This window comes from Salvelinus alpinus, chromosome 4 (assembly GCF_045679555.1).
Source record: "Salvelinus alpinus chromosome 4, SLU_Salpinus.1, whole genome shotgun sequence".
Taxonomy (NCBI): domain Eukaryota; kingdom Metazoa; phylum Chordata; class Actinopteri; order Salmoniformes; family Salmonidae; genus Salvelinus; species Salvelinus alpinus.
The window spans coordinates 22,317,586-22,342,621 of NC_092089.1; the positions used below are offsets into that span (position 1 = coordinate 22,317,586).

The window sequence follows — 25,036 nt, forward strand, 5'->3', positions numbered from 1 at the left end:
TACAAATTTGGATGCTGAATATTCATTAATGAAATAAATAACAACATTTATAATAATAAGCTTACAATGACAATGAGTCTCTCTTTTCCTTTGAGATTTCAGGATCCTAGTTGAGGACAATTTCAGATGAGCACTTGGATGCATTTCAAAGGTTATGAAAGTTGCTTGTCACACCCACAAAAGCAGAACTCTGATGCCAACCATATGACTTTGAGGTGTGACAGTGCACCTGTCAGAGTAACTTCAATTCAAAAGTTCATACACTTATCATGTAAAGCTGCGCTTGAGTGACTGACTGCCTGCATAGAATGAGTCACTGATCTCATGGTCTGAATAGTAGGTTAATGCTATGGCCAATGCTATGGTCAATGCTATGGTCAATGCTATGGTCAATGCTATGGTCAATGCTACGGTCAATGCTATTGTAAGATATGAAAATGTGAGGCAATAGAAAAGAGAAATATTTTCACCATAATTTTTTTCTTTTATCGCTTTTGAAAACCACTAAAAGGAAAACATTATTTAGACAATAATGGAGTTATCTTTAATTTATTGAGCAAAGGTTTATAAGATGTATTAGACATGAGTCTAATCAAAGGCAGAATAAATAATTATCAAATGACCTTGTTTTGTAAATACTGTCTATGAAATATGCCATCAGTGACTTGAAGTGTCATTATTGATGAATTGTATAATGTGTCATGATGCACCTCCCCAGCCATGTGGAATGTCAATAGGATCCTGAAGTTGAGGTAACCTGACACCTGACACCTGATGATGATGCTGTCCTGCATAGCGATATAAAATCTCCCACCTCACAAAAGAATGATTACATTCATCTGACAATTAGTAAGGGTGGTATTATGTTGAGAGAATAGCTTGTGGATTGTCTAAAAGACTCATACTGGATTCTCTGAAGGTAAGTAGCCCACATCTGCACACATTATGTCCATTTATACATGTTTGTAGACTACAATATTTGGTACAACATGCGTAAAAAATATATATATTCCATAGCTTTAATTTTGTTGTTGTTGACAAAATCCCTCTTATTGTGCTTCATTCATTTTAAATGTTGAACTTAGTTCCACAAGATATAAAAGCCAATATGCACTTTTTGATATGTAGCTTAACACGGTATTAGAATTGTAAAGATATTATTACTATAATACTACATTTGCCAATATTTGCAATTTAATGCTCTCATAATGAATATTGAAAATATGAAATAATTTGAGATGCAGTAAGAAAAGCAAGTGTTGATGAGCATTACCCTTGTACAGCCTCCCCGGTTCCAGAAAGAACCCTCCATTAAAATACATTACTGTAATTATTTGCTAAATGACATCACAGTTTATAGACGTTACACAAGTTAACTTAACTTGTATGTAAATCAAGTTTGTCTAGTTAATAGCAGCTAAAAACATGTACTACAACATGCATACATACATGAAGGCAAACCTCAACTCACCCTAGCATAGCATTCAACAGATTGTTTGGTACAGAAATCATTATTCACTTTTCAAAATGTACATTAACTCATTCATTTAGGGTCTGCAAATATTCTCATATTTACTATATTGAAATTACAGTTTAAAATCGCTTTCTCTGAATTCCAGGAAGGCAGCGTCTGAGTTCATTCACCATGGGGAGAGAGGATGGGGACATGCCAGACTCTCTACCAACCATCCCTGAGGGTAATATCTGTCTCACATCATTTACTGTCTTATTTATTAGCATAGAATTCCTAGTTAAGAGTAGATTAGACGGAATTGTGGTTGACTGATATAATCAGTAAGTGAAATAATAATTCTGTACAGTCAGTACACCAAAGTGAGAGGTGTCGTTCAACCTGGTCTCAGAGCATTTCGTATTATTCTCTACGTAAATTGTAAAATCAATTTAGTATGATATGTTAAGTTTTGTATGGTATGTATTACTTTGTGGATGTCCATCACCCATTTCGTATGACATGTTACGAATTACAATTTGTATTATATGTTACGAATTAGAAAAATATCAATATGTTCCGAATTTGCTAAAAGTATGATATGTTACGAATTCTAGCTAGGTGGCTAACATTAGCTAGCTTGCTAACGTTAGCTAGGCTAGGGGTAAGGTTTAGGGGTTAGGGTTAAGGTTAGGGTTAAGGTTAGAGTTATGGTTATGGTTATGGGAAGGGTAACTAACAGGGTTATGGTTGGGGGAAGGGTTAGCTAAAAGGGTTATGGTTGGGGGAAGGGTTAGCTAAAAGGGTTATGGTTGGGGGAAGGGTTAGCTAAAAGGATTACATTTAGGGTTAGGGGAAGAATTAGCTAACATACTAATTTGAGTGTCCCGAATGTACATTTACTATTTTATGTCTAATCAATGAGACCAGGCAGTATCATTGGATGGCAGATAGCTTAATTGTTTAGTTTAATTGATCATTGGTAATGTTTAATTGATCATTGGTAAATGTTTAATTGATTCAGAGATATTTGCAAAAGGCTACCCCAACCTGGCCTTCCATGAGGATACGAAGCCTCAGGAGCGGATGACAGAGGGGCAGCCAACTGTTGACACGGAGCGCAAGCCAAAGAAGGGCCTCGGGTAAGCAACATTGCCATAATGGCATTCCTACTTTACTCCTATTACAGTTAAATATATGTTGGTTTGCTCATGAATCTATGTTTCATTCTCAAGAAGGAAGAAAAAAGAACCAGCAAAAGCAGTGGGATTTTTCCAGTTGGTATGTCCTGATTTTGGTTTCAGAAATAGTAGGAAATACACAAGAATCTTTTGGCAATCTGCACATAGACTGTAGTACTGTAGTATATGTCAAAATGGGATCATTTGTTACAAGTGATGTTGACAAGATTCATATTCTCCAGTCATTCCAACGTCTGCTGCATCTGACTGTGGTTTTATGTGTGTTGTGGTTGCAGTTCCGCTATGCTACTGGGTGTGAGGTGCTCCTAATGATAATCGGCCTGCTATGTGCTGCTCTCCACGGGATAGCCCTGCCCCTTATGTGTGTTGTGTTTGGACAGATGACCGACAGCTTTGTACAAAGTGGACAGCAGCTCAACCTTACAGGTACATATTCTGTTTGACAAGGTACAGATGTAGCATCTTAATTTGATCACTCTGTTGCAGGACAAGGGCTCTATTTTAACAAACCTAATGCAATGGTAAATCTAAGCGCTGGCGGTAAAGCTTTAGGTTGGGAGTTTGTCAGAAATATTTTTCTATTTTCACAACCAAAAATGATCGGCGCAGTGCTGACAGTGGCGAGAAAGGGCTTAGTTTTGACGATTAAACCAGTTATGGGTGTGTCAGGCTTGGCCCCTCACTGGCCAATCAGAAAGTGCTCCATGGCTAAATACATGGTGTATTCAAGTTGTGTATTTTATGTATCGCCGTGGAATCAACTCCAAATCCAAAGTTAGTCCATTATAGTTTGTTAAACAGCTTACAGAAATTAATAACACAATGTAGACCTATCCTATCTTCGCTAAATATGTCAACTTGAACCTGTTTGCAGTCTTCATTGTTCTAAGTAATTGCATGGTTTCAATGTGGACATATATACATAGCATTCACACTGATATATGAGTCTACTGTAAAGTGCTGTCACATTCTGACCATAGTTCTTTTGTGTTTTCGTTGTTTTAGTGTTGGTCAGGACGTGAGCTGAGTGGGCATTCTATGTTGTGTGGCTAGTTTTCCTGTTTCTGTGTTTGGCCTGATATGGTTCCCAATCAGAGGCAGGTGTTAGTCGTTTGTCTCTGATTGGGAGCCATATTTCGGTAGCCTGTTTTGTGTTGGGTTTTGTGGGTGGTTGTCTTCTGTCATTGTGTCTATGCACCAGATAGGACTGTTTCAGTTTTTCACATTTGTTTTTTATTTTATTTTGTTGTGTTCACGTTTTTTGTCGTTATTAAACATGATGAACACTAACCACGCTGCGCTTTGGTCCGATCCCTGCTACACCTCCTCTTCAGACGAAGAGGAGGAAATCTGCCGTTACAAGTGCATTATGCCTGAGCAGGGACATGACAAAAGATGTCAATAAGCTAGAAACAATTCATTATTGATAAGGCCTAAAAAGAGATAATCACATTTGAAACAAAACGAAACAACTTGTATTAAATAGGCTATGTCTAAATACACTTACAGGCACCATAATTACTCTTTGGGCATATAATAGTAGAACAACGCAGACTGTGGAGGGTTTTCCTTTCTCAGTAGCTGGACAGAGATCCAATATAAAGAGAAAGTGAGGGGCCCCCCGAGTAGCGCAGCAGTCTAAGGCACTCACAGTGCTTGAGGTGCCACTACAGACCCAGGTTCAATCCCCTGAGCCCGTTGGGGAGTCGCAGCGATGATACAAGACTGAAATTTGGGAGAATTCAAATACATAATCAAATTAAAACAAGCAATCTTTTAGTTTTCAACAACAACAATAAATAAATGTAAAATGTAGAGATATCATAGAATCACCAGGATAAAAGAGACAGACGCATTGCTGTAGAACCAGCCTTCGTTGTAGTAGGCCTGGGGTAAGGGTAGCCTACAGAGGGCTTGGGTTTTCAAAATATAAAACGGAAACAAGTAATTGTTGCAGGAAAATAACTTCTAAATATGAGGTTTACCAGCATTTACTGAGGTTCTCATCTTTCGTTTCATGATGGGCATGGACACATGTAGCCTACATCATGGAGGGGGTTTAATGCACGTTCAAAGCATGGCTAAAATAATGTACGCCTGCCTACAATACATAGATTAAAAAGGGAACGTCAGCTCACTGTTTTGCTCCTCTCAAACTTGATCTTTTAATAAAGCTTTGGTGATTAAGATTTGTTTCCAACCCTTTATACGATCTTGACTAGCCTACTTGATTGCATTGGGCAGGACAAAAAGAAAACAGCCTTCATTGACAGAATCGGAGGCTATGCTTGGTTTTTAATCAAATAAAATGAAATGGGGGGAAAATATAGTGTTTAATGTTTTTAAATACCATGAAGGCCTATACAGGCACCAAAAGCACATAACTCTTGTTCCATATTCATATGGGCAGTGTGAGTCACGGCTGGATATCCGCTGTATAAATCGGTAAAACCAGCTTCTGTTTGGTCTTAAATATCCCTGCCAGCACTCCCTGAAATTAGCACTTTGATCATGTTTTTAAGGACACACCTCAAATATTTCCACCCCTCCCATCTGAGCACAAGCAAGCTGGAACAAGACAGGGAAATTACCAATCCTTGCGCACTAGTTTAACAATGCAGAGCGCTGGTTTTAAGAGGTCGGAATTGCAAATGAACGTGCGTTTGACACTAGGCCTGCCTTAATGCCAGCTAAAAACAGAGCCCTATCGGTGGAATGCTTACTAACGGGTCCTTCCCAACAATGCAGAGAATGTTTACTGTTTATACTTCACCCTGTCCCCACTGCCAGTGTATCCCACTTCGTGAATGTTTAGTGTATATACTTCACCCTGTCCCCACTGCTAGTGTATCCCACCTTGTGAATGTTTACTGTACATACTTCACCCCTCCCCACTGAGAATGTTGACTGACTCCAGCACTTCCTGTTTCTGTCAGCAGTCATTGTCCTGTTGGAATGTAAATCTTTTCCCCAGCCTACCGAGTGGTACAGCGGTCTAAGGCACTGCTTCGCAGTGCTAGATGCGTCAATACAGACCCGGGTTCGATACCGGGAGACCCATGAGGTGGCGCACAATTGGCCCAGCGTTGTCCGGGTTTGGCGAGGGTTTGGCCGGCCAGGATGTCCTTGTCCCATCGTGCTCTAGTGACTCCTTGTGGCGGGCCGGACGCATGCACGATGACTCGTGTCGCCAATTGTACGGTGTCGCCAGCAGTGTCGCCAGCAGTGCGGCTTAGCAGGTTTGTATTTTGAAGGGTGCATGGCTCTTGACCTTCACCTCTCCTGAGTCCATACGGGAGTTGCAGCGATGGGACAAGACTGTAACTACCAATTGGATATCACAAAATTGGGGAGAAAAAGGGGTTAAAAGTACACCCCAAAAGATATCTTCGCCCCAGTCTAAGGTAATTTACACTCTGAAGCATGTTCACACCAAGGATTTGGCTCTATTTATTGTTCCCTCTATCCAGTCTCACAGTCCCTGCCACTTAAAAGCTTCACGGTAGGGATGGTGTTAAATAGGTGATGTGCTGTGCATGTTTTTCCCTTATGATCTCAGTCTTTCACGTGCCTTTTTTTTGCAAACTCCAACTGTCATGTACCTTTTTCTCAGGCATGGCTTCCACCTGGCCACTCTCCCATAAAGCCAAGATTGGTGAAGTGCTGTAGAGACTGTTGTCCTTCTCCCATCTCAGCCAAGGAAAGGGAAAGGGGATCTCTAGTCAGTTGCACAACTGTTGTCTTCCGCATTTAACCCAACCCTTCTGAATCAGGGAGGTGCGGGGGGCTTCCTTAATCGACGTCATTGGCTCTCGGGGAGCAGTTGTGGGGGTTAACTGTCTTGCTCACCTTGCCGGTTCAGGGATTCAAACAAGCAACCTTTCACTTACTGTCCCAATGCTCTAACTGCTAGGAACTCTGTAGTTTTGTTAGAGTGGTCATTGGGTTCTTGGTCAGCTCCCTGACCAAGGTCCTTTTTGCCCGGTTGCTCAGTTTGGTCAGACGTTGGTCGGATGGCCAGCTCTACTCTGGGTAGTTCCATATTTTTATAATTTCCCAATGATGGAGACCGCTGTGCTTTTGGAAACGTTCAAAACTCTACAAATTGTTTTATACCCTTCCCCAAATACTGTATATGCCTCATCACCAATATATCTAGGAGGTCTACAGACAGTTCCTTGGACTTCATGGTATAGTTTCTGCTCTGACGTGCACTGTCAACTGAGGGACCGTACACTGAGTATACAAAACATTAAGGACACCTGCTCTTTCCATGACAGGTGAACCCTTATTGATGTCACTTGTTAAATCCACTTCAATCAGTTTCGATGACGGGGAGGAGACAGGTTTAAAGAAGGGTTTTTAAGTCTTTAGACAATTGAGACATGGATTCAGAGAGGGTCAATGGGCAAGACAAACCCCACACATGAATGGTCTCAGGATGCTTTACTGTTGGCATGACACAGGACTGATGGTAGCGCTCACCTTGTCTTCTCCGGACAAGCTGTTTTCCGGATGCTCCAAACAATCAAAAAGGGGATTCATCAGAGAAAATGACTTTACCCCAGTCCTCAGCAGTCCAATCCCTGTACCAAAGCAATGATGACGGCACGTGTTTCCTTGCAGGTAACCATGGTTGACAGAGGAAGAACAATGATTCCAAGCACCACCCTCCTTTTGAAGCTTCCAGTCTGTTATTCGAACTCAATTAGCATGACAGAGTGATCTCCAGCCTTGTCCTTGTCAACACTCACACCTGTGTTAATGAATTACTGAATCACTGACATAACGTCAGCTGGTCCTTTTGTGGCAGGGCTGAAATGCAGTGGAAATATTTTAGGGGGATTCAGTTCATTTGCATGGCAAAGAGGGACTTTGCAATCAATTGCAATTCATCTGATCACTCTTCATAACATTCTGGAGTATATGCAAATTGCCATCATACAAACTGAGTGTCACGCAAAATGACGCTGGAGAGACGAAGCAGGTACGGGGAGTAACATTTAATAAATGACGGACATATAACGAGACAAGCACAGCGTCAGCAAACAAAAACTTAGACAAGAAACAATCAATGCAGCAGCAGGGAACAGAGCAAGGGAACAGACAAATATAGGGGAGGAAATTAACATGTAATAAGTGAGTCCAGGTGAGTCCATTAACGCTGATGCGAGTGACGAGAGAAGGCAGGTGTGGGTGATGGATGGCAGGAGCGTGTGATGCAGGGTAATCTGGCGCCCTCAAGCGCCAGGGGAAGGGAAGAGCGGGAGCAAACATGACAGTACCCCTCCCTCTTGGGACGCCACCCGGCGTCCCACCTGGGCAAACCGGCCGAGACATGGGCGCAGGGCAAGCCAGTTGGGGCGTGAAAGCCCGACGAACCGGCAGGAGCGTGGGAGCCTGGCGAGCCGGCTCAGGCATAGGAGCCTGACGATCCGGCTGAGGCAAAACGCCTGTCGATCCCGCTGAAGGGGAGCCCGATGATCCAGTGGAGTGTGACGTGGGATGGGAAACCGCCGAGCCAGGAAAACCTCTCGAGTCAGCCAGGGCGTGAAAGCCTGAAGGGCTAGCTTAGGCACCCCGGTTCCATCGGCAGCGGAATCCACCAACGTCACCAACAAAACACAAGACAAACAAAAAAAAAACTCCTGGACCGGCTGGGCAAGCAAAAACTGACGATCCAGCTGAGGCCCGAAGTGGGATGAGCGCCATCCGAGTCAACCGGGTCAAGGAAACCTCTCGAGCCAGCTAGGGCGCGAAAGCCCGATAAGCTGGCTAGGCATCCCCGGTTCCATTGGTGGCGACCCCGAACCGCTGCCACCATTCCAACCAGAACGCCAGTACTCCCCGATGCTTCGTATGATGGCTGCTGCATTCTGTCACGCAAAATGACGCTGGAGAGACGAAGCAGGTACGGGGAGTAACATTTAATAAATGACGGACATATAACGAGACAAGCACAGCGTCAGCAAACAAAAACTTAGACAAGAAACAATCAATGCAGCAGCAGGGAACAGAGCAAGGGAACAGACAAATATAGGGGAGGAAATTAACATGTAATAAGTGAGTCCAGGTGAGTCCATTAACGCTGATGCGAGTGACGAGAGAAGGCAGGTGTGGGTGATGGATGGCAGGAGCGTGTGATGCAGGGTAATCTGGCGCCCTCAAGCGCCAGGGGAAGGGAAGAGCGGGAGCAAACATGACACTGAGGCAGCAGACTTTGTGAAGATTAATATTTGTGTCACTAAATTTTTGGCCACGACTGTAGTTTTGTCAGGGTGCCCGCACGTCGGCCTCTCTTGCACTTTCTCCTCCGAGTGAGGAGGATTAGGGTCTGGTCCGGGGTGAGCAGTATGTCCTGCACCGCCAACTGATTGAAGTAGAAATCTTCATCCAATACGAGATTAGTTATCGCTGTTCTGATGTCCAGAAGCTCTTTTCGGTCAGAGCAAACAATGGGGGAAACATTATGTACAAAAAGGTTTAGATCAGAACAATGGAGCTTGTTTCTGATCTCAGTTTCAGGAATGGCTGAAAAAGCATTACATTTACCTCAAATTAACTCTGCAAATAGCCCTGTTGGGAGATTTGGAAAGTCAATCATTCAACAATATATATAATATTATAAATATTAATCTTTAACTTACAATCTTTGGATACTATGCGATTAGAAAGGTTCAAAGTTCATATAAGCCGTCACAGCACAGTGGAAAGATATATGGCACGTGGAAATGAAAAGAGGATGGTCTCACGGAGATACATTTAGGTGGGCTGGACTGAGTGTAGCAGAGGGGCGGGATTAAAAAGCTCATGATCAGTAATAGTTAGAACTGAAAACACGATATACATGTCTGAGTACATATCCAGTATCTATACAAAATGTCATGTGTTTTATCCAAAAATAGATATATTTGTTGTGTAATTACTGTGTATAAAAGTACCATGTATGACGGCAACTGGTTCAGAAGATACTCATTTATGCGGGGTTAACAGCAGCAAAACAAGTTATCCATAGTGCTTCGATTACCCCCTGCAATCCTCTCACCACAAATATGCTTATCATATTTCCAAGATATTGTTCGTTTAGAGCGATCAGTGGCTGTGATAAACAAAGCTCGGGCAAATACAGTTGATGCATGGGATGTATTATGTAACACTGTATCAGATATCAACAACTCTTGACCAAGCGACAGACCTACACGGTGAGGGAGTGGCGGGACGACATTTGATTTTCTGAGAATAACATACAATATATTGTATTGTAAACTCTACTTCCTTCTTGTAAAATGTCATATTGTGTACTCAAATAATTGACTCCTGACGGTATGTAAATAGTTTGAGGATCATAAAAAAAGTGCCATGTATTTAAAACTTGTGTGAAATGTATATGTAGCCTAACAAAAAAAAGTCTCAAAAACAGGGATGAAATATGCAAAAAACCACACAAAAATACACACTAAACAGCAGAATTGGTCAGCAACTAGTAAAACGGCCGCTATCCAATCCAGCACCATTCTTAATGTATCAACCCCTACAAAAATGCCCATTAATTATAATCCACATAATAATTCACCTGTCCTGTTGCTGCGGGATTATTTTCCTGCTGTAGCAAACTGGCTCAAATTAAGATCTTACATCTGTGTATTGGCTATAAAGTGCAGGGCTCCTTTGTGGCCATGTATTACAGTATGAGATACACATATGTGATTATTTCTATTATGGGTTGCATTGTTTAGGCATATCTTCACCATATATAATGGTGATTTGTGGATTATGTTTTATACTACACATATCATATGTTAGGCACGCCAGATTGTGAACATTGACTACTGGTATTGTCATTTCTCCATAGCCAATTTCACTGTGGAGGAGATCAGCGCTTTATTGAACTCAACTGACGGATGTATTCAAATTCCTGGAGTGGATATACAGGCTCTAATGACTCGGCAAGTGATAATGAGTACAGTAGATAACAGACACACATTATCAATATATTATATCATAAATATATCCTCATGTAAATAAAATGTCGCCTTTATTTATGATTATAAACTGGGTGGTTCGAGCCCTGAATGCTGATTAGCCCGACAGCCGTGGTATATCAGACCGTATACCACGGGCATGACAAAACATGTATTTTTACTTATAAACTGATTACCAATGTAATTAGATAATAGCAATAAGGCACCTCTGGGGTTTGTGGTATATGGCCAATAAACCACGGCTAAGGGCTGTATCCAGGCACTCTTGCATCATGTTGTGCGTAAGAACAGGCCATATACCACCCCCCCCGTTGCTTATTGCTTAAAAATATACTCTGTGATACATACATTTGAATTTCCAGACATGCCTATTACTTCATCGGGATCGGTTGTGCTGTGTTCCTGCTGGGGACCTTTCAGGTGATGTTGTTCTTGCTGACAGCCACCAAACAGACCAAACGGATCCGGGAGAAATACTTCCATGCCATCCTCCACCAACAGATGTCCTGGTTTGATACACACCAGATAGGAGTTCTCAACGTCAGGTTGACAGAGTAAGTTTGATACACACCAGATAGGAGTTCTCAACGTCAGGTTGATACACACCAGGTAGGACTTCTCAACGTCAGGTTGATACACACCAGATAGGACTTCTCAACGTCAGGTTGATACACACCAGATAGGACTTCTCAACGTCAGGTTGACAGAGTAAGTTTGATACACACCAGATAGGACTTCTCAACGTCAGGTTGACAGAGTAAGTTTGATACACACCAGATAGGACTTCTCAACGTCAGGTTGATACACACCAGATAGGACTTCTCAACGTCAGGTTGATACATACCAGATAGGACTTCTCAACGTCAGGTTGATACACACCAGGTAGGACTTCTCAACGTCAGGTTGATACACACCAGATAGGACTTCTCAACGTCAGGTTGATACACACCAGATAGGACTTCTCAACATCAGGTTGATACACACCAGATAGAACTTCTCAACGTCAGGTTGATACACACCAGATAGGACTTCTCAACGTCAGGTTGATACACACCAGATAGGACTTCTCAACATCAGGTTGATACACACCAGTTAGGACTTCTCAACGTCAGGTTGATACACACCAGATAGGACTTCTCAACGTCAGGTTGATACACACCAGTTAGGACTTCTCAACATCAGGTTGATACACACCAGGTAGGACTTCTCAACGTCAGGTTGATACACACCAGATAGGACTTCTCAACGTCAGGTTGACAGAGTAAGTTAGATACACACCAGATAGGACTTCTCAACGTCAGGTTGATACACACCAGATAGGAGTTCTCAACGTCAGGTTGATACACACCAGATAGGACTTCTCAACGTCAGGTTGATACACACCAGATAGGACTTCTCAACGTCAGGTTGATACACACCAGATAGGACTTCTCAACGTCAGGTTGATACACACCAGATAGGACTTCTCAACGTCAGGTTGACATAGTAAGTTTGATTAATTGGATGAATGATTGGGATTTATTTGTTTATCAAAGACAATATCATATTTTAGCATATATGATCACATTGAGCAACTACAGATATAAAAAAAAATGCTATTAAGATTGTTTAAATAATGTAAATTATTATAATATAAATCATTTATAATATTTTACTTTCTACAGTGACATCAACACAATCAACGAAGGCCTTGGAGACAAGATCTGTGTGTTCGTGCAGTTCTTCTGCACCTTCTTGTCAGGGTTCATCATTGGTTTCATCTTCGGCTGGAAGCTGACACTCGTCATCCTGGCCGTCAGTCCTCTCCTGGCAGGATCAGCTGCCGTCTGGTCCAAAGTAAGACTACCAATGACCTGCAAAGACAACGGCTTCATCCCAAATGGTACTCTATTCCCTATATAGTGCACTACTTGAAAGTAGTAGGCTACATAGGGAATAAGGTGCCATATTGTTTTCATATGTGTCACTCAACAGTGGTTGCATCACTGCTCTTGTGCCCAATCCCAAATCCACCCCTAGTTTATACTTATCCAATCCTCTCAGTTTTCCACAATCACATTTCTTTTATAAAGACATTTTTACATCAGCAGTGTAAGATACCGTATTCATTAACATGTTGTATTTGATTTCAGATACTTGCCACCCTGACCAGTAAGGAGCTGTCTGCCTATGCCAAAGCAGGGGCGGTAGCTGAAGAGATACTGGTGGCTATCAGGACAGTTGTGGCTTTCAATGGGCAGAAGAAAGCTGTGGAAAGGTTTGTCAGTTATTAACTAATTAATGTGTTGCATAAAACAGTGTATCTCTTTCCATAATTATTAATACGATCTACCAAATCAAGACGCATTCCCCTATTTAGACATTTCTTCTATATATTTTAGGTATGAAAACAACTTGGAGGATGCTAAGAACTTTGGAATAAAGAAGGCCATCACCACTAACGTGGCCATGGGCTTCACCCAGTTTGTCATATTTGGGACGTACGCCTTGGCTTTCTGGTACGGGACCAAGCTCTCTGTAGACGAGCCTGAAAACTACACCATTGGAAAAACCATTACAGTAAGCTTTTATGGAAGATTTTAAGTAAGAATGTACTATTTTCCAATAGATACATTTACATTTTATTGTGAAGAGGCCTCTGCAATGTCTTCACACCTGTAACTCTGTCTGGCATTAATATAATTCCTTTCTTCATTACATTCTTTGTTGCTGCTATTTTTAGGTCTTCTTCTCAGTGATGATTGGGTCGTTCTCTTTGGGCCAGGGTGCGCCTAACTTGGAAGCCATCGCCAAAGCCCGGGGTGCTGCCTATGAAGTCTACAATACCATTGACCAGGTACCGGAAGTATTCAGTTTAACCCCTGAATCACCATAGCATTGAAACTGTATGAACTCACTCTAACTCACTCAGAACAACATGATCTCAAGTCCAATTTAGACATTTGTCCTACTGCCGTGGTTGATGAGTTGATTTGTTTGTCATAGCCGCGGCCCATAGACAGCAGTTCAAAGGAAGGTCACAAACCAGACTGTGTGAAAGGAGACATTGAATTCAAGAACATCCACTTCAGCTACCCCTCCAGGAAAGATGTCAAAGTAAGTAGTGGATTTGAATCAGATCCAGACACCAACCTGTCTCCAAATGATTTGAAAAATGCACAATAAGGAAGAAGCTAAGATGAATTTTCAGTTTTCCAGTTGGATTAGCAAAAACAAAATGACAAGCCGTACAATTGTAAAATTACGGTAAAAATTCATGTTAAGTACGTTGTGGGATGTATTCCCTGTCGCTGTAGATTCTTCAGGGAGTGAATCTGACAGTGCCTCGTGGGAAGACCATAGCTCTGGTTGGAGCCAGTGGATGTGGGAAGAGCACCACCATTCAGCTGCTGCAGCGCTTTTATGATCCAGACTCAGGAGAGGTATGAACAAATCTGATCAAGGCTTATTCAAGTTCATTAAGAAGAGACACATGTCCCACTGTAAAGACTCCAGAGGAGGCTGGTGGGTGGCGCTATAAGAGGACGGAATAAATTCCAGCCATTACAATGAGCCCGTCCTCCAATAGCTCCACCCACCAGCCTCCATTGAAGGACTCACATGCTTTATGATCCAATCTCAGGAGAGGTATGCAGGACACGAGTACATTAAAGTTCAAACAACTGACTCATAGTTCATACAGAGACTCACATGTACACACACACGTGTAATGTACACACACACACACACACACACACACACACACACACACACACACACACACACACACTTATAATGTACACACACACACACACACTTCTAATGTACACGTAAACATTCACTCACGTACACTCATTCCCAAGTTCTGGCTTATCAAGTTTTCTGGCTTATCAAGTGTTGACTTCAGTTCAGTTAAAAGTAAATTAGTATTATAGTGCCCTCTTGTGGAATGTTGATATATCATTTGTCAGGAACGCTGTTGGTCTGGGTTGCATAGCCAAGTGAAGTAGGGGTGCTGAGGCTGCTGCAGCACCCCCTTATAAATCAAAAGAATAAATAAAATAACAACAATAGTAATAAACAACATTCCCACATTTATTACTCCTGTATGAGCATAGAAAATACTCGTCAGCAAAGCAGAGAAATTTGCATGCCTAATGAATATGACCCTGGTTTGTTGTCAGATTACCCTGGATGGTCGGGACATCCGGACCCTGAATGTGAAGTGGCTGAGGGAGAATATGGGTATCGTCAGTCAGGAACCTGTGCTATTCGGAACAACCATCGCAGAAAACATCCGCTATGGCAGAGAGGATGCCACAGATGAGGACATCGAACGGGCCGTGAGAGAGGCCAACGCATACGACTTCATCTCCAAACTCCCCGATGTACGTGGGATAGGATACTGACAAATGAGTACATACAATGGCTTCAGTGTTTCACATGTACTATATATTAAATGATCTATGGTGTACAAATGATTTGGAGTAGGACAGCAGATATGCTGTTGTTTCTATGGCGACTGTGTTGAAATGAAATGTTTTTTTGTTTTGTTTTGAAATTGTATACAGTGTAAGGAAATGGCCAAATAGTGATGATGTTATCCAAATGGACAAATTTAAACATGATTATTTCATCTCCATCCCATTTCATGTGGCGTTAACAGAAGCTGAACACCATGGTGGGGGAGCGGGGAGCCCAGCTCAGTGGAGGACAGAAGCAGAGGATAGCTATAGCCCGGGCCCTGGTCAAAAACCCGAAGATCCTCCTGCTGGACGAGGCCACATCCGCCCTGGACACCCAGAGTGAGTCGGTTGTCCAGGCCGCTCTGGATAAGGTCAGTACCCTCCCTGAGGACCAGACCCATGGTTAAGGTTGTTCTCAAACCTGGTTTTGTGCACCCTAACAGCCTGATTCGATTTGTTTGACTGCAGCCTTGCAAGTTCACATTTGCAGCAGTTGACAAACGTCAAGAATCCGAGTGAATCGATGAGATCCTGTTGGAGTCCATCTCAGCAAAAATTAAGAGATAATAATTTGGGATAAATGACTATATTGTCTCCTCCCATTCCCATAGGCCAGGGCAGGCCGCACCACGATAGTGATCGCCCACCGCCTGTCCACCATCAGAACAGCTGACGTGATCGCTGGCTTCAGCAACGGAGAGGTGGTGGAGCAGGGAACACACAGGGAACTCATGGCCAAGAAGGGGGTCTACTACTCTCTGGTCATGCAGCAGGTACTGTATCACGCTCCCTGCATCCCAAATGGCACCCTATTCTCTTTATAGTGCACTACTTTTGACCACCAGGGCCCCAACTCTGCCTCAACAGCAGAATCAGTCAACGTCTAAATCATGTTGATCAGTCATATTTAGAGACGCATATCATCAGTATCAGAGCAATATACCTTATCAAGCCTGTGTCTATATGAATAATGATCAGTAATAAACAGGCTCTGTGTGTAACATGATCAAATCCACTATCACACCTTGTCTGTTGTTCAGAGTCAAGGGAAGCCAGAGGAAGATGAAGAGGACCCTGTGGAAGAGGATAACCCTCCTAAATATGAGGATCTAGATGATGTCCTATATGACTCATCTGACATGGATGAGCTGGAAGTGGTAAACGAGGAAGGAATAGAAAACGGCGGCTTTGAAAGGAACTCAATCAGCAGTGGCCGTGTGGAAATGAAACCGACCAGGAGGAAATCTAAGAAGTCCAAGAAAGACAAGAAGGTACTATTACATAGATCTTCCTTTAGGGCGCAATATGACATCCTTTATGTGTTATATAGGAACATGGCTTTGTTATAGTGCTATTGCTGAATTATCATCATACCTATTATATAATGTATGGTTTATAATGTATGGTTTATAATGTATGGTTTATAATGTATGGGATATAATGTATGGTTTATAATGCATGGAATATAATGTATGGGATATATTGTACGGGATATATTGTATGGTTTATAATGTATGGTTTATAATGTATGGTTTATAATGTATGGTTTATATAATGAATGGTGTATATAATGAATGGTGTATATCAAAATCAAATCAAATCAAGTTTATTTTATATAGCCCTTCGTACATCAGCTAATATCTCGAAGTGCTGTACAGAAACCCAGCCTAAAACCCCAAACAGCAAGCAATGCAGGTGTAGAAGCACGGTGGCTAGGAAAAACTCCCTAGAAAGGCCAAAACCTAGGAAGAAACCTAGAGAGGAACCAGGCTATGAGGGGTGGCCAGTCCTCTTCTGGCTGTGCCGGGTGGAGATTATAACAGAACTATACCAAGATGTTCAAAATATTCATAAGTGACAAGCATGGTCAAATAATAATCATGAATAATTTTCAGTTGGCTTTTCATAGCCGATCATTAAGAGTTGAAAATAGCAGGTCTGGGACCTGTATATAATGAATGGTGTATATAATGAATGGTGTATATAATGAATGGAATATAATGTATGGTGTATATAATGAATGGAATATAATGTAAGGTATATAATGTATGGTTTATAATGTATGGTTGCATTCATTTACATTTTAGTAATTTAGCAGAAGCTCTTATCTTGAGCGACTTACAGAAGCAATTAGGTTTAAGTGCCTTGCTCAAGGGCACATCGACAGATTTTCCCCCTAGTCGGCTCGGGGATTCGAACCTGCCACCCTACTGTATATAGTGATAGTTCATTGTCATCAGAAATAATATCTGTTACATCATGTTGGTCCTTGGGTCATTTAGTTTTGTCATTGATGACAATGTTTGATGACAGAAGGAAAAGAAACCAGAGGAAGCTCCAGACATCCCCTTCACCAGAATCCTGGCCTTGAACAAGCCCGAGTGGCCGTACATGTTGGTAGGAACCCTGTCTAGCTTGGTGGGGGGAGCCGTTTATCCCTGTGTCGCCATCATCTTCGCCAAGATCATTGGAGTAAGTGTTTCACAAGACCACCTCCTTGTGTTCATAATATGAAGAATTGTTAAATAATGCAGACTACTCACATTTCCTTGGTGTCTCGATTGAGTTTGATTTAAACAAGATGGTCTTATTTTTCCACATCATTTATTTGATTGTCGTTGGTTGGTGGGTTTTGGCTCTTATTTTCCAAAGCAGCCTTTTCATTTTCTGTTGTTATCTATTTTGGGGGGGGTTTCTCCACCCCGTGACCTTCTCTAGGTGTTTTCCGAGGTTGACCCGGAAGTCAAACGACAGAAAACCATGATGTTTTCCCTGCTCTTCCTTCTCATCGGAGGAGTGGCTTTTGTCACCTACTTCCTAAAGGTTTTGTAATTTATAGATCTAAACTGTGTCCAAAATGGCAACCTATGCCCTATACAGTGCACTACTTTGGACCAGAGCCTATAGGGTGCCATTTGGGACGCACTTTAAAGTACAATTCTGTATCTATCTCAAACCCTTAATATGTTGTGGGGATGCCTGGTTGGGTAAATTTCTGCTGTATGTTCTATGTTCCAGGGTTACATGTTTGGAAAATCAGGAGAGCTTCTTACCATGAGGCTGAGGAGGCAGGTATTCCATGCCATGATGAGACAGGTAGGACAAACTGTCATGCGGGAAAATATATACTTCAGCAATTGTACATAAATTCGAAAAGACTGACTTGTCATTGCTAATTTACTTTACTGTATTGATAATACCAGCAAAATTACGATTCTGAACTGCCACTTTGCAGTGTTCTGCCTCAGAACCTTGCTAATATTACAATTCTGAACTGCCACTTTGCAGTGTTCTGCCTCAGAACCTTGCTAAAATTACGATTCTGAACTGCCACTTTGCAGTGTTCTGCCTCAGAACCTTGCTAAAATTACAATTCTGAACTGCCACTTTGCAGTGTTCTGCCTCAGAACCTTGCTAAAATTACGATTCTGAACTGCCACTTTGCAGTGTTCTGCCTCAGAACCTTGCTAAAATTACGATTCTGAACTGCCACTTTGCAGTGTTCTGCCTCAGAACCTTGCTAAAATTACGATTCTGAACTGCCACTTTGCAGTGTTCTGCCTCAGAACCTTGCTAAAATTACGATTCTGAACTGCCGCTTTGCAGTGTTCTGCCTCAGAACCTTGCTAAAATTACAATTCTGAACTGCTACTTTCCAGTGTTCTGCCTCAGAACCTTGCTAAAATTACGATTCTGAACTGCCGCTTTGCAGTGTTCTGCCTCAGAACCTTGCTAAAATGCATTCCTTACAGGAGATTGGATGGTTTGATGACAACAACAATGCAGTGGGAGTTCTAACCACCAGATTGGCCACAGATGCATCTCTGGTTAAAGGGGTAAGCACAATGCTCGGATTTACACATTGAGAAAGCGATCAAAATCTATCACATCAATGTCAATTCAGAATCATTCTACTGTACAAATCTTTAAAAATGTCTACCTGTACATATGCTTCTATGTATTTACAGTTGCATTCTTTAGAGTTGCAATGTCTGATAATGGATGGAACCTACTTGTTTCCTCTCTCCTCACCACCAGGCGACTGGGTCTAGGTTGGGTCTGGCCACCAACACAGTCTGTGCTCTCACCATCGCCATTGTGGTGGCCTTCATCCACAGCTGGCAGCTCACCCTCCTCATCCTCGCCTGTGTGCCCTTCCTCATTGGAGCCAACATCATTCAGATGAGGGCCACGGCAGGCCACGCCTCCAAAGACCAGGGTGCCCTGGAGCAGTCTGGGAAGGTAAACATCAACTTTCTATTGCAATTGGGGTTGCAAAATTCCGGTAATGTTCCCAAAATTCCCAGATTTTCCAGTAATCCCGGTAATAGGTTTTACGGAATCAGGAAAATCAGGGAAACTTTAAAACAGGATATCTGGATAACCAGGGAAATTCAGGAAGGTTACTGCTATTATGCAACCCTAATTGCAATGCACTTTGGTACAGTGGGCTATATCAGTGTGTGTGATACCATGTGTTCAAATAAAACGTTAATATATCTTTATTAATATTTTGTAGATATCTACTGAGACCGTTGAAAACTTCAAGACAGTAGTTGGATTGACACGGGAGGACGTCTTCTTTCACAAGTTCATGGACAGTCTAGAAAGACCATACCAGTAAGAGTACAGTTATTCACTTTGTTATAGACTTAGCTTTTGGATTGTTTGACCTTATAACCTACAATCAAGTACTGATTACATTTCAATTGAACACATCAGGAACGGTTTGGTGAAGGCTCCCATCTACGGACTAACATTTGCCGTTGCCCAAGCAATCCCTTACATGGTCAATGCTGCAATCTTCCGCTTTGGGTCCTGGCTTATTGCTCACTGTCACACAGAATATGAAAATGTTTTCCTGTGAGTATACATACTGGTACTGTTATATCCTCATCTAAAATGAATACATTCACACCAGGGTTGGGGTCAATTCCATTTCAATTCCAGTCAATTTGGGAAGTACACTGAAATTCCAATTCCAGTTCTCTTTAATGTTTTTCAATGAGGAAAATGTGGAATTGGAATTGCGTTTTGAATTGAAATGGAATGTACCCCAACCCTGACTAGAACCCTTGGCTGCCACATTGTCACTACACGGTAATATACAAATAATTATAACATTAATTTGGTGGGTGCTTATATTTGTCCTATTTCACACATGTACACATGTGTATTAATGCACATGTGTGATTTGGAAGTGTGTTTTTTGCATATTCCAAATCTCCCTGTGACACCCCCGTTGAGTTGGGTCATGTGGAATCTCAAATCTCCCTGAGACACCCCCGTTGAGTTGGGTCATGTGGAATCTCAAATCTCCCTGTGACACCCCCGTTGAGTTGGGTCATGTGGAATCTCAAATCTCCCTGTGACACCCCCATTGAGTGTGGTCATGTGGAATCTCAAATCTCCCTGAGACACCACCGTTGAGTTGCGTCATGTGGAATCTCAAATCTCCCTGAGACACCCCCGTTGAGTTGGGTCATGTGGAATCTCAAATCTCCCTGTGACACCCCCGTTGAGTTGGGTCATGTGGAATCTCAAATCTCCCAGAGATCATAACAAAAAAGTCTGAAATCACAAATGCTCATATTCCTGCCATCTTTCTGAGCGATACAAAATTAATCTGTACAGGCGCAGTCTGGTTGAAAGGCCCTGTGTGTGTGTTAAAGACCGTTGGGTCATGTGGAATCTCAAATCTCCCTGTGACACCCCCGTTGAGTTGGGTCATGTGGAATCTCAAATCTCCCAGAGACACCCCCGTTGAGTTGGGTCATGTGGAATCTCAAATCTCCCTGTGACACCCCCGTTGAGTCAGGACCAGGGTCTGCCAATATAGTGGCAGTGATAGTACAACACTGTCCTTTTCTTTCACAGTGTGTTTTCTGTCATCATATTTGCTGCCATGAACATAGGAGAATCAGCATCTTTTGCTCCTGACTTTGCCAAAGCGAAAGCAGCTGCAGGGAGAATTCTTGGCTTGTTGGAGAAGAAACCAGAGATTGACATTTACAGTGAGGAGGGAGAGAAGCCAGTGAGTGAGCTATAATGTGTCTTATTCCAATATAAACAAAAAAACAATGATATAACATTGTGTTTTTTCTGGGACAATGATCTGGAACAAAAATGTTGTCTTTTCCAGACGGACTTTGTCGGGGACATTGAGTTCCGAGGGATCCACTTTGCGTACCCGACCCGTCAGAACGTGAAGGTTCTCCAGGGGTTGAGCGTGTCAGTGGGGCCTGGTCAGACCCTGGCCCTGGTCGGGGAGAGTGGCTGTGGGAAAAGCACCTCCATACAACTACTGGAGCGCTTCTATAGCCCTGCTGAAGGACAAGTGGTGAGACCCAAAATAATCTCATAATACATGTCATATAAAGCACGCTTTTCAAAACCATTTCAAAGTGCTAAACCAGTATACTGGGAACTGGAATGCAACAAATATAGTAAAACTGTTAGGCCACTTTTCAGCATTTTAATATGTAATATTTGTAACATTGGTGGATTATTAATTCCTTTGGTATTCCAAGATGTTACTTATTTTTAATCTGAACATTTTAAACATTCTAAACCTAAATCTGTGGTATTATTGTGGTGTCTCAGTTAGTGAAGGTGTTGGCCTAAATCTGTGCTATTATTGTGGTGTCTCAGGTAATGAAGGGGTTGACCTAACTCTGTGGTATTATTGTGGTGTCTCAGTTAACGAAGGGGTTGACCTAACTCTGTGGTATTATTGTGGTGTCTCAGTTAGTGGATGGGTTGGATACTAAGTCCCTGAACCTGTCGTGGCTGAGGTCTCAGCTGGGCCTGGTGTCCCAGGAGCCCATCCTGTTCGACTGCAGCATCTCAGAGAACATCCAGTACGGGGACAACAGCAGAGAGGTCTCCCAGGATGAGATAGAGGAGGCAGCCAAGAACGCCAACATCCATGACTTCATCATGGGCCTGCCAGAGGTATAGTAACAGTATAGTGAGGGAGATGGGAGGAGACATGATAGGCTGTAGCTGTAGGATGATATTTGAAGTTTTCTCAAAGGGGATCCAAAAAATGTCACTAGTGAGGTCACAGTAGAACTTAAACTAATGTCTCTCTACAGATATTCATATAGAATAGCTATTGACTAGCCCAAGACAGGCTGTTATGACTTTATTTTTTAATTTATATTTTAAAAGTGTTCAATATAGACAAACACTATAAATTGTGTTGTTGTTTTGTCAGAAATACAATACCAGGGTTGGGGACAAGGGGACGCAGATGTCTGGAGGTCAGAAACAGAGGATAGCCATCGCCAGAGCACTGGTCAGGCAGCCTAAAGTACTGCTGCTGGATGAAGCCACTTCCGCCCTGGACACAGAGAGTGAGAAGGTAAGTCACATGGACATTGAGTGTCGGCCATCTCATTTTCTACCTATTAATTCAATAATGGCCTGGTCACACACAAAAGCTTATCTTCACACAGTATGTCCTCTCCCTCCTTCCCAAATAACCTCTCTGTCTCTCTGTTTCCTCCCTCCCTCCCTATCCCTCCCTCCCCCAGATTGTCCAACAGGCCTTAGACGCCGCCCGGCAGGGCCGCACCTGCATCGTGATCGCCCACCGCCTGTCTACCATCCAGAACGCAGACCAGATAGCGGTAATTCAGTATGGTCAGGTGACAGAGCAGGGTACACATACTGACCTCATGGCTAAAGGGGGGGCTTACTATGCCCTGGTCAACGCACAGGTCACCCACTAACTCCTATTCAGATTGATGTTTTGCAGTGTATGTACTGTTCTGTTGAATGTTGTTTTGTGAGCTCTTTTAATTGAGCTGCACTTCTTAGCCAGGTCCCCTTGAGAAAGAGGTCTCCTGTCCATAATGGGACTTCCTGGTTAAATAAAGGTTATATATAAAAATGTATAAAGAATAAGGAATCTATATGGATAATGGTATGGTAGCCATAACTCACTTTGAATGGACTGCTAAAATGATGTTCAATTGCATGATACAAACTGTCTCATTGTCAGTTGGTTTGATCACATGTAGGTGGTAAACTGAAATGTAGCCTATTGGGTTCCTGTGCTATTGGGTTCCTCACTGTATGACTCACTTTAGCGTAATGCTGGAGCACGGACATCAGCGTAAATAAGTCTTGATAAGCTGCCTGGAATGAAGGAACTGTTCTTGACCATGGTACCTTTCATTGTCTGAAGACAACAAGTACAGTATGTATTTCTATAAGATAAACAGTAAGACACATTATCACAGTTAAATGAGTGGATAAGAGCAGTGATTGGGAAAGGTTGTATACCTGTAAATATGAGAGGTTGATGTTCAGAAGACTGTTGTATGTTATTATATACTGTGATATTGTGATTATTTTAAACAGGGACACTATGCTCTAGAAGACAAAGTATGCGTTTGAAGAATATCTATATATTTAAATTAGTACGCTATGTAAGGCTGTTGCTTGTTTGTAAATATGCATTCAAATAAAACATTAGATCCCATAACATGTTATTTTTAACCTGATTCTAAAGTGACATAATGATTCATCTGTAATCTAAATTAGATTGTGGGGAATATGTCAATACATTTTCAAATAAACCTGGAACTCGTTCATTTTAAATGCGACTAAATAGGCTACTGAAGTCTGCAGAGGGCTGATGGACACAAGATGGCGCCCGTTGCCAATGAAACACGTTAGTGGGGTAATAGAACTTTCAAACGACTTCAATTCGATTGAGGCCTATTTCAAATGCCACTAAATGTAGCCTATCTCCAACCAAGGCTAACTTCGGTAAAAATGCCACTTGTTTTCCAACTGTAAAATAAGATTTAAATAACACTAGGTGGCATAATTGTGTTAGGCCTATGCGAAATAAATTGTAGAAATATATGACCACATCGTTTTAGTCTAGTGTTATGGAAATTATCTTATTTGGTTTACATTCTAAAAAAATTGTGTAACGGTAACATTTCTTATCTTGCACGCCGGCAACATTAATTGTATTTCAACCTCCCGAATTCAATCAGAAATAATAGTCTACAGCTGGCCATAAGAGAATGATTTAAAAAACACGTTAAAACATTTTTGTTGTCATCAAAATCTCATCTTAAAATAATAAAATCGCGATAGTTCCAGGCTTGGTGTTAAACGAGGTGGGCCTATTTCGAAAGGCCCAACATGAAGCGATGAACCAGTTATCCCTATCGTACATGCCCTTCTCAGTCAAGTCAACCTAAAACATTTAGGAATAAATGTATTATTCTTCGCCAATGTATTCACTTCGTTACATATTTGTTTTATTTATTAAGAGTTCTAAGAGTTTTATAAATGAACTTAGCCTACATTTGTAAGTAAGTTTCCCACAGCAGGTGAAACATGCACCGCTCCACTGTTTCCCAAATCCAGTAGCTGATTTGGTTCTGGGTGCCACTGTCGAGATTACTCAAATATATACTAAAGGCAAGCTATAGTTTTTTTAAAGCAATAAATATAATATATTCTTTCGTGGGAATAATTTTGTGGATCTGGAGAAGTTTTGCACCACGATAGTTTTGCACTACAATAAATATAATAAGTATTATGATGGAAATTATTTGACGGATCTAGAAAAGTTTTGCCCCTCAACTTTTTCATCCGACTTTTGCCCATTTTATATTTGTTTATTTTTAAATAATGCTAGGAGCACGAGGACAGATGCAGAGCCTCGGTCTGACGCCATTAAAAGGTCATTTACCACCTTCACAAGTGCAGTCTCAGTGCTATGATGGGGTCTAAAACCAGACTGAAGCATTTCGTATACATTGTTTGTCTTCAGGAAGGCAATGAGTTGCTGCGCAACAGCTTTTTCTAAATTTTTTGAAAAACATTAAGATCTACAACATTTATTCCATGGGACAAAACTAGGTCCAGAGTATGACTGTGGCAGTAAGTAGGTCCAAAGACATGTTGGACAAAACCCACTGAGTT

At 41.9% G+C, this 25,036-nt stretch overlaps 1 protein-coding gene across 6 annotated transcripts; it reads left to right on the forward strand.

Annotated features, from left to right (window-relative positions):
• The first annotated feature begins 776 nt into the window (after positions 1-776).
• On the forward strand, positions 777-23,573 carry LOC139573055 (ATP-dependent translocase ABCB1-like). 6 transcript variants are annotated; one of them, XM_071396049.1, is made up of 29 exons: positions 777-919; positions 1,620-1,697; positions 2,475-2,592; positions 2,686-2,731; positions 2,928-3,078; positions 10,505-10,598; positions 10,997-11,188; positions 12,299-12,470; positions 12,767-12,891; positions 13,016-13,193; positions 13,357-13,470; positions 13,620-13,730; positions 13,931-14,056; positions 14,798-15,001; positions 15,280-15,450; positions 15,691-15,852; positions 16,120-16,350; positions 17,393-17,551; positions 17,798-17,902; positions 18,098-18,175; positions 18,832-18,915; positions 19,118-19,321; positions 19,599-19,699; positions 19,802-19,942; positions 20,957-21,113; positions 21,222-21,419; positions 21,827-22,033; positions 22,299-22,445; positions 22,618-23,573. In XM_071396049.1, the coding sequence occupies exons 2-29, from the start codon at positions 1,646-1,648 to the stop codon at positions 22,813-22,815; spliced, it is 4,026 nt and encodes a 1,341-aa protein (XP_071252150.1). In that variant the 5' UTR covers positions 777-919; positions 1,620-1,645; the 3' UTR covers positions 22,816-23,573. The 6 variants fall into 6 exon arrangements, with proteins under 6 accessions (XP_071252150.1, XP_071252152.1, XP_071252153.1 ...); XM_071396051.1 differs by having other exon boundaries at positions 17,396-17,551; XM_071396052.1 differs by having other exon boundaries at positions 2,689-2,731.
• Positions 23,574-25,036: the final 1,463 nt, after the last annotated feature.